The sequence below is a fragment of the Canis lupus genome, chromosome 10 (assembly GCF_011100685.1).
Source record: "Canis lupus familiaris isolate Mischka breed German Shepherd chromosome 10, alternate assembly UU_Cfam_GSD_1.0, whole genome shotgun sequence".
NCBI lineage: Eukaryota > Metazoa > Chordata > Mammalia > Carnivora > Canidae > Canis > Canis lupus.
Window position 1 is genome coordinate 46,411,690 of NC_049231.1, and position 14,010 is coordinate 46,425,699.

Genomic DNA, 14,010 nt, shown 5'->3' on the forward strand with positions numbered 1-14,010 from the left:
TAAAAACAAAAAGCTCTTCGCTTTGCAACAATATAATCTTTTTGTGTTTTCTTTTTTATATATTATTTTTTAAATTGTAAAACATACTTATGTACAGTTTATCATTTTGCCCTTTTTTAGGCTTATAGTTCAGTGGCATTAAGTATATTTATTTTACAACCGTCACCACCATCCATGTCTAGAACTCTCCATCATTCCACACTGAAACTGTTTTTACATTTTCTTATAATGCGTTTGTTTATTTACCTTTAGTTTTTTTAGTCTACTTGGAATTTATTTTTCTATGCTAAGTTAGGTAAGGATCTAACTGTATTGAAGAGTCCATTCATTCTTCCCCTATTCATTTGAAGTCTGCTGTACTTACATTCTCAGTTACTACACATATGTAGGCCTTTTTTTGTACCCCATACCCATCTGTTCTCACTTTAGTTTTATATAATTGTTTGATAATGCAAGTCTTCCAGTTAAGCAAGTGTCAAGTATGTTTCTGGAATCCAGATTCAATAGCTTATCCAATATGTCCTATTCTCTTTTTCATATATACTCCAGTATATTTGTGTTGTGCACACGGAGGAAACAAAACCTAATCAAAAGAGAACAAGAGGGGATCCCTGGGTGGCGCAGCGGTTTGGCGCCTGCCTTTGGCCCAGGGCGCGATCCTGGAGACCCGGGATCGAATCCCACGTCGGGCTCCCGATGCATGGAGCCTGCTTCTCTCTCTGCCTGTGTCTCTGCCTCTCTCTCTCTCTCTCTGTGTGTGTGTGACTATCATAAATAAATAAAAAATTAAAAAAAAAAAAAGAACAAGAGAAAAAAAGAAGTCAAGTGTTTCAGAGAGAAAACATATCTACTCTTTGGATTCGCTTTTACTTTACTTAGGATTTTGGTCTCTTTGTGTTTAATGTGAGATTGGCATATACTTTTCTTCCCATCCACCTCTGCTTTTGTGTGAATGTGCTGTCCTTGTTCAGTTGTATAAAGGGGTTAATTCTATCCTTACAGAGTGAGATGGAGGCGTTTTTTTCTCATATTCTAAAACATACAGTGCAGAAATTATGAGTTCCTTGACAGCTTGTTGGAAATTATAAAGCTTTTTTGGACCTATTTGCAGGTAGTCTTGACCTTTGCTGATACCACATTGATGATATGTGTTCAACTAGAACACATATCCCCACCATGTGATACCTTACTCCTTTGTTAGTGGTCCTCTTCAGCTTGCTGCAGCCTGGGGGAGCTAGTTGAGAAGAGGCTAGATAGAGCTCATTGAGAAATCATTTTACATGGGTAAATTGAAGCACAGAATAAAGATCAAGACCTGACTTCTGACCTGGTGGTATTAACTTGAGGGCTTAGTTTTTATAATTACTAGGAGGATTTTAGTGGTGATTCTCTTGTTGCAGAGAAAGGATTATTAGATTAAGATTTTCTGACTCCGAAGTATCTAATGGTTATCTCAGTGTTCATACTACCAGACTGTGTGAAAAGAGCTATGGGTCAGACCCTCTGTCTTTAGCCAGCTGTGCAATCCTGGGCAAAAATCACCTATTCTCTCTGGGTTTTGTTTTTCTTATCTGGTCTAGTGAGGAGGTTGGCTTGAGTTAGTGATTATTGTGGTTGGATTGATTAATAGGAGCTGTCTAGGAATCTCCTCAGACTTTCGGAAGTTGAAATTTTATTTCATATTTTTGTTTTTATTTTTTTAAAGATCTTATTTTTAAGTAATCTCTCCACCCAGCATGGGGCTTGAATTCATAATCCTGAGATTCGAGAGTTGGGATACCTCTACCAACTGAGCCAGCCAGGCGCCCTAGGAAGTTGAATTTTTATTATTATTATTATTATTTTTTAATTTATTTATGATAGTCACAGAGAGAGAGAGAGAGGCAGAGACGTAGGCAGAGGGAGAAGCAGGCTCCATGCACCGGGAGCCTGATGTGGGATTCGATCCTGGGTCTCCAGGATCGCGCCCTGGGCCAAAGGCAGGCGCCAAACCGCTGCGCCACCCAGGGATCCCGGAAGTTGAATTTTTAAATGTTAAGAAACAAACCACCCATTTATGATGTTTATGAGACAATTGGAAATATGAACATTGGGTAATTGTTAATATTAAGGAATTGTTAACCTTTTTATGTGTGATGATGGTATTTATATTGGAAAAAATAATCCTTTTTTAGTTTTGGGTTGCATACTATGATATGGATAGAATGAAAAAGAAAAAGATTATAAACACTGGCTAGACTTCCCTAAGGTTGTACAAGCACTTAATTATCTGTTTTGTTTCTGGCACTGATAAATATTTACTGTGTGTGTCTTTTACGGAACTGGACTCTTATGTATTCTTTACAGCTGAAAAGCTGTCCGAGAAAGATAAGAGACAGAGACTGTGTTGTGTCCTGCATCAGAGTCCTGAGTATGGACTCCTTGCCTGTGGTCTTTTTCCCCTCGGGTCACACTGTGGTCTGCCCAGCCAGGGGGCATGCATCCCTGCCACCCTCGCAGTGGCCCCTGGGCAGGCAGACTCACTCTCTCAGTTGTATTCCTAATCAGGACAGAGTAATCCTCTGTGTACAGCCCTGCCTTTGGGCAGGGTGAACAAATGTAGACAGATCCTTTAAGGTTTGATTGTCAAACCTTCTCCTGTGCCCTCCATCTTCCCCCATTTTCTGCATTCTCAGAGACCTCTTAGGAATTTTACAAAGGTGAAGTCTAGAAAACTGGAGAAAACCCTGGTGAAAAAAGGCCAACTCTTTCTACCTTACTTTTTTTCCCTAAGCTACGGGGCTCAACAGTTCATGGCATCCATCCTCCGTAACAACTAAAAAATGGGTAAGACCTAAAAACCAATGATCATAGAAAACTTCCCTTCAACTCTGTCACTCTTAACAGTTCGGTCTTTTCCCCTGCATTCTCTTCCTTGCCTTATGCATAATAATAAGAGCTAACCAAAAAAAAAATAATAATAATAATAATAATAAGAGCTAACCTTTGTAGTTGAACTCATTATACTTGAGGTGCTTTATGCAGATCATCTCATTTAATCTCACAACATCCCTGGGGAGTAATGGCTGTCATTACGTTTTGTTTTGTTTTGTTTTAAGATTTTATTTATTTATTCATGAGAGACACAGATTGAGAGAGAGAAAGAGAGACAGAGACACAGGCAGAGGGAGAAGCAGGCTCCATGCAGGGAGTGGATCCTGGGTCTCCAGGATCATACCTGGGGCCGAAGGCAGCACTAAACCGCTGAGCCATCCAGCTGCCCTGTCATTACGTTTTATAGATGGGGAAAAAGAGGCTCAGAGAGCATTCATCACTTGCCCTAAAAAGTGGTAGAGGTGGGTCTCTGCAGAGTCCACATTCTGGTAGTCACTTGGCTGCTAGGTCCTTTATGCATTCAGTTTTTTCCCATATCGAGAATTACTTCTTTGGAATAAATTCTCAGGAGTTGGAGTGATTGGGTCAGAGGTCCTGGGTGTGCTAACCTGGCAAAGTTTTAACTCCTATTTCCTCCTTCTCCTGCATAGCGCCTGCCTCCAGGACCCTGAAGATGCCATGCGATATAGCCACCTTTACCAGGTTGGTGATGGCTGCCGTGCAGTGAGCCCTGGGCACATGTGCTGTCCTGCTAAGCCGTCCACTTGTCTGAAGACCTCTTAAGACCTCCATTTTTGCCTCCCTGCCATCTGTCTTCAGAATGGGCCTCAGGGTCTCATGAAACCATTAGGCTAGGTGATACAGCACCAGCAAGGGGAACACTGTCCTCTGGCATCTATGGGTCTGTGTCCTGGAATCATCAGGTTTCTCTGCAGATCTGGCTGTGCATGAATCAGAGGCACTTCTCCGGCATTAGCTGTGACTTGACCCAAGTAGCAGTGTTGGACTGCTCACTACATTTAATAAAGGAGTTCCTTTGGGAAGTCTGTGCTGCCCCCGTGCCAAGTTGGGAGGAGATGTCCACATGCTCTGGGGCTTTCAGGGAGTTAGAATTGAGAGCCTTTTGCTGAGGACCGGATCATCTTGGCCTACCGACAGTTGTGCAGTACCAGAGGGCTGGTTTCGGACATCACTGTTGCTTTCACTGAGCAGCCATGGGAGAATGTGCCCCATGAAGCTTCTCCCTCTTAAGAACCACATCAGATACTGAGTAACCTGCTGAGACCTGGGCATTCCTAAGTTCAAACCCATGATAAAGTAAAGAGGACTGGGCTGTTATCTTTCAATCCCTTTGGTCACTATAGATGGGGAGCAGCTGTTGCCAGGAAGTGAAAGACGGCCTGGCCACTTTCTTTTTTTTTCATCATGGCTTTGGGGATTTCCTGTATTCAGAAAACTTACAGGTCTAGAAAGGCTGAAGAAGAGGAATGGAACAAATGGAAGTGGCTTAAAGGATGTGCCAGTAAGTTCTGTGGAGAAAACTTGGTGCATGAGGCTTTGCACCTAGTATTTAAGGAACTGTTGATTCGATATGGAGATGAGAAGAATTTGCCAAGTTACAGGAAAGAAACCCCAACCCCTGAAATTGCCATCTCCAGTGCTTGGAAGTGAAACGGAAACAGCTAAGTTAACATCTTGGCTGTCCCAGGAAGTTCTGGCATCAGGATGATCAAGGCCATGCTTTAGTGTTTCTATTTCCATTCCATGCACCTTCTTGTCTTCTTGCTTAGAAGTGGGAAGGTTATTGGCATTGACTCTACTGTGTGGGGCTTTTGGTACCAGCCTGAGCCCTGGAGAAGTGATCACTGAAGATGGAGCTCTAAACCCCTCCTTACGTCCTCACAATACTTGTACACCAAAGTAGTTTTAGATTTGGTGTCATACTTGTCCTCCAGATCAGGTTGCCTGCCCTTCCGTACTCTACAATGTTTCCAGTCAAGGTGATAATAAATAGAGCAACCCAGATGTGACTCTAACTCTGTTCAGTATCTGTAGGCAGGAGGGTCCACAGCATGCCATGGCAGTGGTCCAGGGTCCTCACCAGTGGTGTAACATATATGCAAACCAGGCTGTCTGTCTGAAGTCCAGGAGCTTTACCTGCCTGTCTAACTGGAAGCCAGGAGAGAGAACCTCTTGTGTAGGAGTCTAAGACAAGGCAGAAAGGGGTGCTGTGGGCAGGGAGGGGGTATGTGTGATAGACATAGAAAGAGCATCCTGAACACCAGGCCCTCCCTCCCTGACCTGCAGAGCTGGTCTCAGCAGTGATTTGCACAAAATTAGCTTTGTTCTCTCATTAGCTGGTAGGTAACTGTTTTCAGAAATTCATTTAGTAAGTTTGAGGAAGATATGAACTCTGAAAGAGGCATCCGTGGGTCAGGGGTTTAGTAGCTTTACAGGTAGGATTATACAACAATAGAAACCAAGGACAGTAAGACTGAGACTTTGTGAAGCTTTTAGGAATCGTTTAGGACAGGCAGAGGGTCCTGAACAACTCATTCATGGCTTAGGAGTATGGCCTAGACCGTGCTAGAGTGGTTGCTTCTAAAAGATGCTGGCCTAGTCTATGCTGGGGCCAAAGGATAAACTAATGCATTGTCCTGTGTTTGTGTAAACCCTACTATGCTTTCCATGGATGAGGCTTGAGTTGTACACCTTGAAGAAAGCCAAACCTGTAAAGGGGAGTTATAAGAACATTGACTCTTGTTCACCTTGGTGGGACAGGCTAAAGGGGGAGGTGGTTGAAGTCCACAGAGTTATGTTCTTCAACTCCACACTTCTGCACCCAGTCTTTTCGAAATGTGAAAGGAAGCTTCTACCTATCATGAGTCAGACCTGGAGTCCATAACCTCAGAAGGCAATACTACTGGCTGAGAATGTAGAAGGATCAAGAAAGCTTTAGTTAAATTCTTGACATTCAACATGACAGGTGCATGTTGATGCCCTATGGAAGATGTCCTTGTGCTTTAAGAAGAGGTCACTGATGGAGGAAGATCTCCTACCTGTTCTTGGCTCTACCGGTAGAACAGTCTTGGGGTGGGCGAGTTATAGAGATGAGCTGCTGTCTCGATTCTGTTCTTACATTAGCAAAAACAATTAAAAAAAATAAAAGCAACTTTGGATTTCTTCAACTTGTCTTACATTGACTTCTCATGTTTGTTCTGATAACCACCACTCATTGAAGTGGCACAGAAAATAGAAGCTCAGGTCCTATGGTCATGCCACATAGGGCTCACTGATGCCCTATGCCATGAGGTGGGTACAGGTGAGGAAACAGAGGCACAGAGAAGTCAAACAGCAGGAAGTGACAGAAGCAGAACTACAACCAGGCAGTCTGCTGCCACTGTCCATTCTCTGCACTGTGCTGAGGTTCTGAGATGGGACACAGGAATGGACATTAGCCCAGGAGGTGAGATGATGCCTTCATGTGATCTCTGCAGCCCTGGGGGGTACTCTCAGCTGGGCCTGAGTTAGTAGTTAGGGTCCCTTGCCCTTGGTCCTGAGAGGCTGAAATCCCTTTGTACATCTGTACCTCTACCCGGTCTAGTAAATAAATAAAGATTTGGAGATGAATCAATGAATTCCAACATCCAGATTATTTGTGAACTTATATATCCACGACCTATCTTCCTGTTCTTGAATTCCAGGTCTCTCCATTTAGCATTGGGGCCCTCTTTGGGTTGAAGCCATAGTTCTGGTAGACTACTTGGAGTGTCCTAGTGCCCGTGGGCTCATCTTGCTACTGTCTGTTGTAGAGACCGGGTGCTTGCTTTCCCTTCCAACTCTAGTTTTGCTGACTTGGGTGAGTCAGATGAAATGAGAAACAAAGTTTAGATTATTCAAGTGATAACTATAAAGTTTCAGGAGTATAGGATCATAGCAAATTATAATGCAGAAACATTTTTGTTACCTTATCTCCCTCAAGCTTATGTTTTTGTCCTGATGGATGGTTGCAAGAAGCAGAAACCATTCACCACCAACATTAGTTTTAAAGGCATGTGCTTTTAGTAGGCATTCAGACAGGGAGCCTGACAGTTTCTGCTACTTGCCTTGTGACGTCAACTGCCGTGCACCTGCCAGGGGCTGGTTTTGATCCTGCCACCACAGGAGTTTGCAGCTATAGGGCCCACTGTGGAGATAACTGGTCTGTCTTTTGGGTCACATTCTGAATGTGGTAAGCCTACTGGGTTGAGCCTGCATTCCTCCCTGTCCCTAACTCTGTGCCCAGGCCATTTCCTCTCTTGTCTCAGCGACCTCCTCATCCTCTCCTGCATGCCAGCTTTTCTCACAGTGCTGTGCCCTGTGCCAGAGATCACTCTTCCCTTTGCTACTTTCCTTATCCTCTGGAATTGAGCTTGTATGCATCACTTTGCTGACACAGGCAGTTAGCTCTTATGTGCTCCTGGCTATGCATTACTACCTCCAAAACATTGGGTTACATTTGATGCATTTGCAGATCAAATCTTTCCCAGAGGGGCGATCCCTGGGTGGCTCAGTGGTTGAGTGCCTGCCTTTGGCCCAGGGTGTGATCCTGGAGACCCCGGATCGAGTCCCGCATCGGGCTCCCTGCATAGAGCCTGCTTCTCCCTCTGCCTGTGTCTCTGCCTCTCTCTCTCTATGTCTATCATGAATAAATAAAAAATCTTAAAAAAAAAAATCTTTCCTAGGCTTGGCCTGGAGAGGTCAAGGTCAAAGTCGGATTATCTGCCTGTGTAGCTTACTGTGTGGCCCTTGGTGGGAGTCCAGTAAATGCTGGATAATGAGTGGCTATGGGCCATCGGCCCAGCTGTGCCTGCTCTCCTCCTGCAGAGAAGTCCACAGAGTAAAGTCCTGGATGCCATTTCTCGTCCTTCAGGGAACATTAGAGAGAAGAGAAGGCCCTGCCCCAAATTCACACAGAATAGTGCAGTTCACCCAAGGGACCAACATGCTGCTTGGAACCCAAATGTAGGAAACGAGGCCTTAACTCAGCCTTCCTCCAGCTTACCAGTTACCACCGTGGGTGCCACCCCCTCTCCCACCTGTGGAAAACCTACACTTCCAACACTGTTTGCCTTCGTCTCCTCCTCCTCCATCCCTTTTCATTCCTTCTCCTCCCTTACCATGTAATAACTACCTTCCTCAGCACTCTGGCATATCAGTTGTTTCCATCTCCAGCCACTGGAGTTGGGTAAGAGCCAGAATCACTGTTCCCACTTGACAGATGGAGAACTAGGTCAGGACCAAGGTTAGGACCAGGGCCTTCCTTGCAGGGAAATGTGGAGGCAGCCTGAATCGCAGCTTCTCTCCCAGGACATCCGGACTCCCTGTGGAGAGTGCTTTGTGAAGGATGGGATGACCCAGCTTGTGAAGGAGGGAGCAGTCCTCAACATTAAAATGAGGGGCAAGGAAGATGCTGAGCAGGTTGGGAGTGGGCCCAAACCCTGACAGGTTTCTACCCCAGGACTCCTCAAGGGGAGAGAGCACTGCACACAAGCCACAGGAACCATTTAGGGGAGTGAGGCAAGGGCAAGTGAGCCCAGGTGCTGAGTGGGTGAGTGAACACAGTGGTGCAGTAGATGAGAAAAAGCCTATGAAGAGAAGATGGTGGAACATGGAGCCCCACTTGCCCATAGGGCCCCCTTGAGCCAAGGCAGTTAGAAATGTGGGAAGAGATGGCACCAGATGGAAAGTGCCTGGTGTTTACAGTGTGTGCTAGCACCCTGGGGTTGGGGCTCCACGAGAAAGTGCGCAGTCCCCAGCCTCCAGTCTTCCTTGGCAGTTACAAATCTCAGGCTGAGGTGGGGTTGGCCCAGACTTGGCTCGCTCCTCCCCACAGCAGAGCGTGGAGAAGTGGAGAGTCCCTAGGAGTGGCTCTTCCAGGGTCAAAGAAGCAACAACAGGAAGGGGGCCGTGGAGGGAAGAGAGACATGAGGGAGACATGAGGAAGCACCTTGCAGGGACCCAGCCAGCACACCCTTGCTTTGAATTCTCTGCTTCTGTCTGAGTTTCTGAGAGCAGCTGGTGAGTTTTCAGAAAAGGAAAGCAGGCTGGAGACGCACCAGGGAGATGGGTCCCAGGATCCATCCAACGTATTGTCCACCAGTCCACCTCCCTCCACCTGACATGTTTCCCATCTTCCACCCCAACATCTGCATTGCTCCTGGTGCCTCCCTCCCTGGGCACAGGTGACTCCTAGGCTTTGGCCTCCATTCCTGAGGACTTCTAACGGGGAGAGTATCCCTGTCTATGATATGAGAGCATTGGATTTAGATTAAAACTCCAAAGGGAATTGGGGAAAGGAGATTTGGTCCCCTTATCAGACCCTCTACCTGAGATCTAGAGGCCTGAGGCTGAGGTGAAGAGTGGAGAACCAGTTCCAGCCCTGTGACTCTGAGGCCCCTGTCCTCTGCCAAGGTCCTGTCCTGGTCAGGTTACAGGCACCACAGGTTCCAAGGCCAGGGAAGGGTACTCGGGGCTGAGGAAAGTCGTGGGAGGGAACCTGAGCTGAGCCAGGAGCCTGACCTGGATGGAGCAGGTAACTTAGTGGGTGAAAGAGCTTGTTGTCCCAGGGGAGAGCACGGTGGGTTCTGGGTGCCCTGGGCAAGACCTGAAGGACTGCAGAAGGGGACTGCAGAGAGGCGCAGGGGTCTCCCAGGGATCCAGATGAGCTGCCCTTCCTATGGCCCGGAAAAGCATTCTGCCTAGAAGGATACTGCAGGGCTCCAGGGGCAATGTGGAAGTATGATGTCCTGAGTGGTCTCTTCACTGTCATCAGAGATCCCCTTCATCTTGGGGCACTCACTTTGAATCCTATTGACCCCAGGGCCAGATGGGCCCAAAGACATTTTTTTTGGTTTTTCTTAGAACAGCTGAGGCAAGCTTGCATTTTCTTTCTTTTTTTCTTTCTTTTTTAAGATTTTATTTATTTATTTATTTATTTTATTTTATTTTTTAAGATTTTATTTATTTATTCATAGACACACAGAGAGAGAGGCAGAGACACAGGCAGAGGGAGAAGCAGGCTCCATGCAGGGAGCCCAATGTGGGACTCGAACCCGGGTCTCCAGGATCACACCCCAGGCTGCAGGCGGTGCCAAACCGCTGCGCCACCAGGGCTGCCCAAGATTTTATTTATTGAGAGAGAAAGTGAGAGACATAGGGACCAGATCCCGCGCTGAGCAGGGAGCCCTATGCGGGATGCAGGGGGGCTCCGTCCCAGGACACTGGGATCATGACCTGAGCCAAAGGCAGACACTTAACGACTGAGCCACCCAGGTGCCCCAAGACTGCATTTTCAAAAGGAAGTTAATTAGCATTGAAAGGGAGAATTTGGAGATGGCAGAAAACATGGCTGTCCAATTTCCAAAGCAGGACTTGTGCCCTCACAATCAACCCATTCTGGCCCCTGGACTGGGCAGCCGTGTGGCCCTTGGCCTGGAGTGGAGCTGCCGCAGCCCCTGCCTATCTCCACCTGCCATCGTGCTCTTCCCTGTGCTCTGGGGATGTCGTCTGGGACACACTACTCTGGAAGGTCAAGGCCCTTCCCCTTCCCCTTCCCCTTCCCCTTCCCCTTCCCCTTCCTTCCCTTCCCTTCCCCTGCCACCCACTTGGCTCCTACAGATGTCCAGTTGGTTGAGCACCCTGTGCTGGCAACCTTATCCCTCTAGGTCAGAGCCAGGCCATCCTTACTCCTGCGGCTCCGTTAACCGCCAGTCCTGGGATGGGGGAGAGGGGTGCTTCTTACTCTAGTGGGCCCTCCAGCCGGACCTCCTCCCGTAGCTTGTCCGTAGCCTTCGCCTTCCTGGAGGTCCCCCAGCGCCGGGCGGAGGGCTGGTAGGAGCTCTCGTCACTCGCTGGGCCCTGCCAGCCCTGGGAGAGGCCCAGCAGGGCCCGGGTCTGGCGGAGGAAGCTGGGGCTGGAGAAGCAGTAGAGCACAGGATCCAGGACACTGTTGAGGTAGGTGAAGGCCAGGGAGCCATGGAAGAGCTGTGTGCACACGGCCAGGGCGTGGCAGGCGCGCAGGCGGAAGGCCACCATGGAAGCCAAGCCGAAGATGACGCTGGGCAAGAAGCAGACGGTGTAGACAGCCACCACCACGGCCAGCATGCGCACGGCTCTCTGCGGGCCCGCCTGGCCACCCAGGCTGCGGCGCCAGATGGTAAGCCCGATGCTCACGATGGCAAAGAGGATGAGCGCCAGCGGCAGGAAGAATTCCAACAGGAACAGTGCCTGGTGCCAGCGGACTGAGGCCGAGGGCTTTGCTCCCAGTCGGTAACTGAGGCAGGAGTGGTCGGTGTAGGCGGCCAGGAGCAGGTGCCCGTTGAGGAGCAGGATGCTCCCCCAGAGCCCCGCGGCCACCTTGGCGGCAGCCCACACGGACACCTGGCTCAGCACGTGGTGGGGCCACACCACCTTCAGGTAGCGGTTGAGGGCGATGGCCGTGAGGAAGACCACGCTGGCCGAGCGGTTGGTGGACAGCATGAAGAGGTTGAGCTTGCAGATGGTGGCTCCGAAGCGCCAGTGCTCGTGCAGGAAGTAGTAGTCCACGCGCAGGGGCAGGTTGATGATCAGGAGAAAGTCAGCAACGACCAGGCTGACCAGGAACACCGTGTTGGAAGTCCAGGGCCGCGTGTGGAAGCAGAAGATGAAGAGAGCCAAGCTGTTGCCCAGCAGGCCCAGGACAAACTCCACACCCAGGATTGGCGCCAGGAAGGCAGACACCATGTGGGAGGAGGCTGGGAGGCAGGAACCCAAGGCCTCTCCGGGGGCCCCCAAGTCTGTGGTGAAGGCAGAAGGAGTTGAAGACAGGAGGGGAGGGAGGGAGGGTGGGAGGGAGGCAGGGAGAGTGGAGGGAGGGAGGGAAAGGAGGGGAGAGGAAGAGCTCAGGTTATGAGATTCCATGGGCTGCTTGGGCCATGGACCTGAGAGAAGCTTCCAGGCTTCCTACCCTGCCTCTCGTTCAGGGCAAAGTGGAATGATGCTATCAGCTGGCCACCACAATGACTCAATATCCTGGGGTTTTCATCAGCATCTTTGCAGCCACTGAGAAACACCCAGCATTTCTGTTTACAGGCAAAGGGGAACACCTTCAGCCCTTCTTCCCCTCTTCCTGCCCCTACCACTGAGTGACCTGGCCAGAGAGGTTGCTGAAGGGGGGTGGGGGGAGTCTGTGCTGCCCCTGGCAGAGGAGGAGAACAGGGCTCAGCAGGGGTGAAACAGAGGCCCAGGGAGACCCTGAGGTGGGAGGGAGGCCCAGCTGGGGTGAGGTGGGGAAGAGTGTCCGCAGCCCTGAGGGGTCACACATTTGCTTGCCTGGAGGCTGGAGCTGGTCCTGGCCACCCATAGCTCTCGGCATCACTCAGGCCACCCTATACTCCCTTACTTACCCCCATCATATGGACAGACTGAGCGGCTGCCTCCCTGCCCGCACCAGCCCCGGCAGCAGGGAGTGTGGAGCCAACAGGACATCGTCCCAGTCCAGCCGACACGGGGACCATGGTGCTCACGGCCTCGTGGAATAAGCCTGTTGGCGGCCCGTCAGCCTGCTGTAGTTACTCCCAGATCCCCGGTGGCCTGAAGTCCGTGTGCACCACGAAAGGCCTCCACCCGTGGAGGGCTCCCCTGCCAGTTTCTACTGACCTGGGACCAGGGGCTTCTCCCCCAGACAGAACAATCCTGAGAGCCTCTGAAATGCCCCGTCCACCGTCCGCTCCACCTATCCCCACCCGCCCTTCGCTACAGACAGGGCAGTAGAGGCCAGGGCTGTCTTCAGACAAGACGCAAGTCCTGCTGTCCACTGCGAGGCGTTCTCAGGAGCCCATGGGGCCGCAGGCTCCTGACGACCTGGGACAGCACCAGGGGAGGCTGCAGTTCCAGGCTGTAGGACCTGACAAGACCCGCCTCGCCAGCTGGGCTTTAGGCACAGGGACTGTTGGCCTCTTTCCCTCTCAGAGCCTCTGGGCCTCTCCTCCGTCCTGGACTCCCGTCGGGCCGAGGCTGAGGGAGACAGACTGGGACAGGCTGTGACCACGAGGTGTAGGGTGGTGAGACCACCAACCTGAGCTCTGAATGCAGACAGGCCTTGTTTGGAAAACAGCTGCTTGTTTCCTAAACCTCTTAGGGAATTCTCTAGCACAGAGCTAATGTTCAGAAAAACAGCAGATCTAATTTTCATTATTTTCTCAGGTTAGGTCTGCCCTGGGCACGAGGGACAATCTTGTCTTGTCATGGCTGCCTGGCCCCGTGCAGGGACCTCCCTGGGACATTCCCGTGTCCTCGGCTCCTGCACAGAGCAACACCCTCCTGCAGCCCTAGTTCTCAACAGCCTCTGCCTTCACGTCCTGGGCTGGGGGAATCTGGGGCACCTTGCAGGGTTTCTGGATTAGGAGAGGAATGCCTTAGGGGTGGAGAGGTGGGTGCAGCCCCTGACACCCCTTAGGACGAAAGCCCTTTCAGAAAGCCAGGTTCCCATCTGCCCTCCAGTGGAGCAAATCAAAACAGTGAGCTGCCAGGCTGCAGTGGGGGAAGGCAGGGTGTAGATCCCACCGTTTCCAGAGGAAGCTTTGACTCTAACCGGGGACCTACCCATCCAGATCCAGCTTCCATTACTCGTACATGTGACCCCTTCTGGATTTCTCCCTGAAGTCCCAGGAAACCGAGCTCTGATCTCCACTGTAGGCTCCAGGTTTTGTCTCTACCCACTGCTGCCTCTGGGGCTCCCAGCACTCCTGGACTCCGAAGTGTGCCCAGGAGCCATCTGAGTCTTTGGACACGGCGCCTGTACCTAGCAGGGGAGCAGACATCCGCCCTGCTGCCAGCTTTGGTTATCATGATCTTCATGTGCTAACATGGGTTAACTCGGGGATGGGGTGGATCCTGTGTTTTTAAGTATTTTTGTTTTCTGCAATTAATACACATCACTTTTTGCTGGGAAGAAAACCTAACAGGTGCTATATTTAAAAGTCACATAAGGGCAGCCTGGGTGGCTCAGCGGTTTGGTGCTGCCTTCGGCCTAGGGCGTGATCCTGGTGACCCAGGATGGAGTCCCGCATCGGGCTCCCTGCATGGAGCCTGCTTCCCCCTCTGCCTGTGTCCTTG

General features: G+C 50.1%; 2 protein-coding genes across 12 annotated transcripts in view; one reads left to right on the forward strand and one right to left on the reverse strand.

Annotated features, from left to right (window-relative positions):
• The window catches only part of KANSL3 (KAT8 regulatory NSL complex subunit 3), a 43,817-nt gene extending 37,755 nt beyond the window's left edge, over positions 1-6,062 (forward strand). For 8 of the 11 annotated variants that reach the window (XM_038551139.1, XM_038551138.1, XM_038551140.1 and 5 more), the window contains 2 exons: positions 2,676-2,826; positions 3,525-6,062. In XM_038551139.1, the coding sequence (XP_038407067.1) occupies positions 2,676-2,819 (144 nt within the window). In that variant the 3' untranslated portion in view covers positions 2,820-2,826; positions 3,525-6,062. The remainder of the gene's footprint in view (positions 1-2,675; positions 2,827-3,524) is intronic. The other 3 variants (XR_005365798.1, XM_038551141.1, XM_038551142.1) reach the window with 2 other exon arrangements.
• Positions 6,063-10,503: 4,441 nt separating this feature from the next.
• Positions 10,504-12,609, reverse strand: OXER1 (oxoeicosanoid receptor 1). Its single transcript, XM_038549535.1, has one exon. It carries the CDS (start codon positions 11,812-11,814, stop codon positions 10,654-10,656), a length of 1,161 nt encoding a protein of 386 aa, XP_038405463.1. The 5' UTR covers positions 11,815-12,609; the 3' UTR covers positions 10,504-10,653.
• Between the last annotated feature and the right edge of the window lie 1,401 nt (positions 12,610-14,010).

Coding starts and splice junctions, on each gene's coding strand:
- OXER1 (XM_038549535.1), bottom strand. CDS start 11,814: ATGGAATCTCATAACCTGAGCTCTTCCTCTCCCCTCCTTTCCCTCCCT.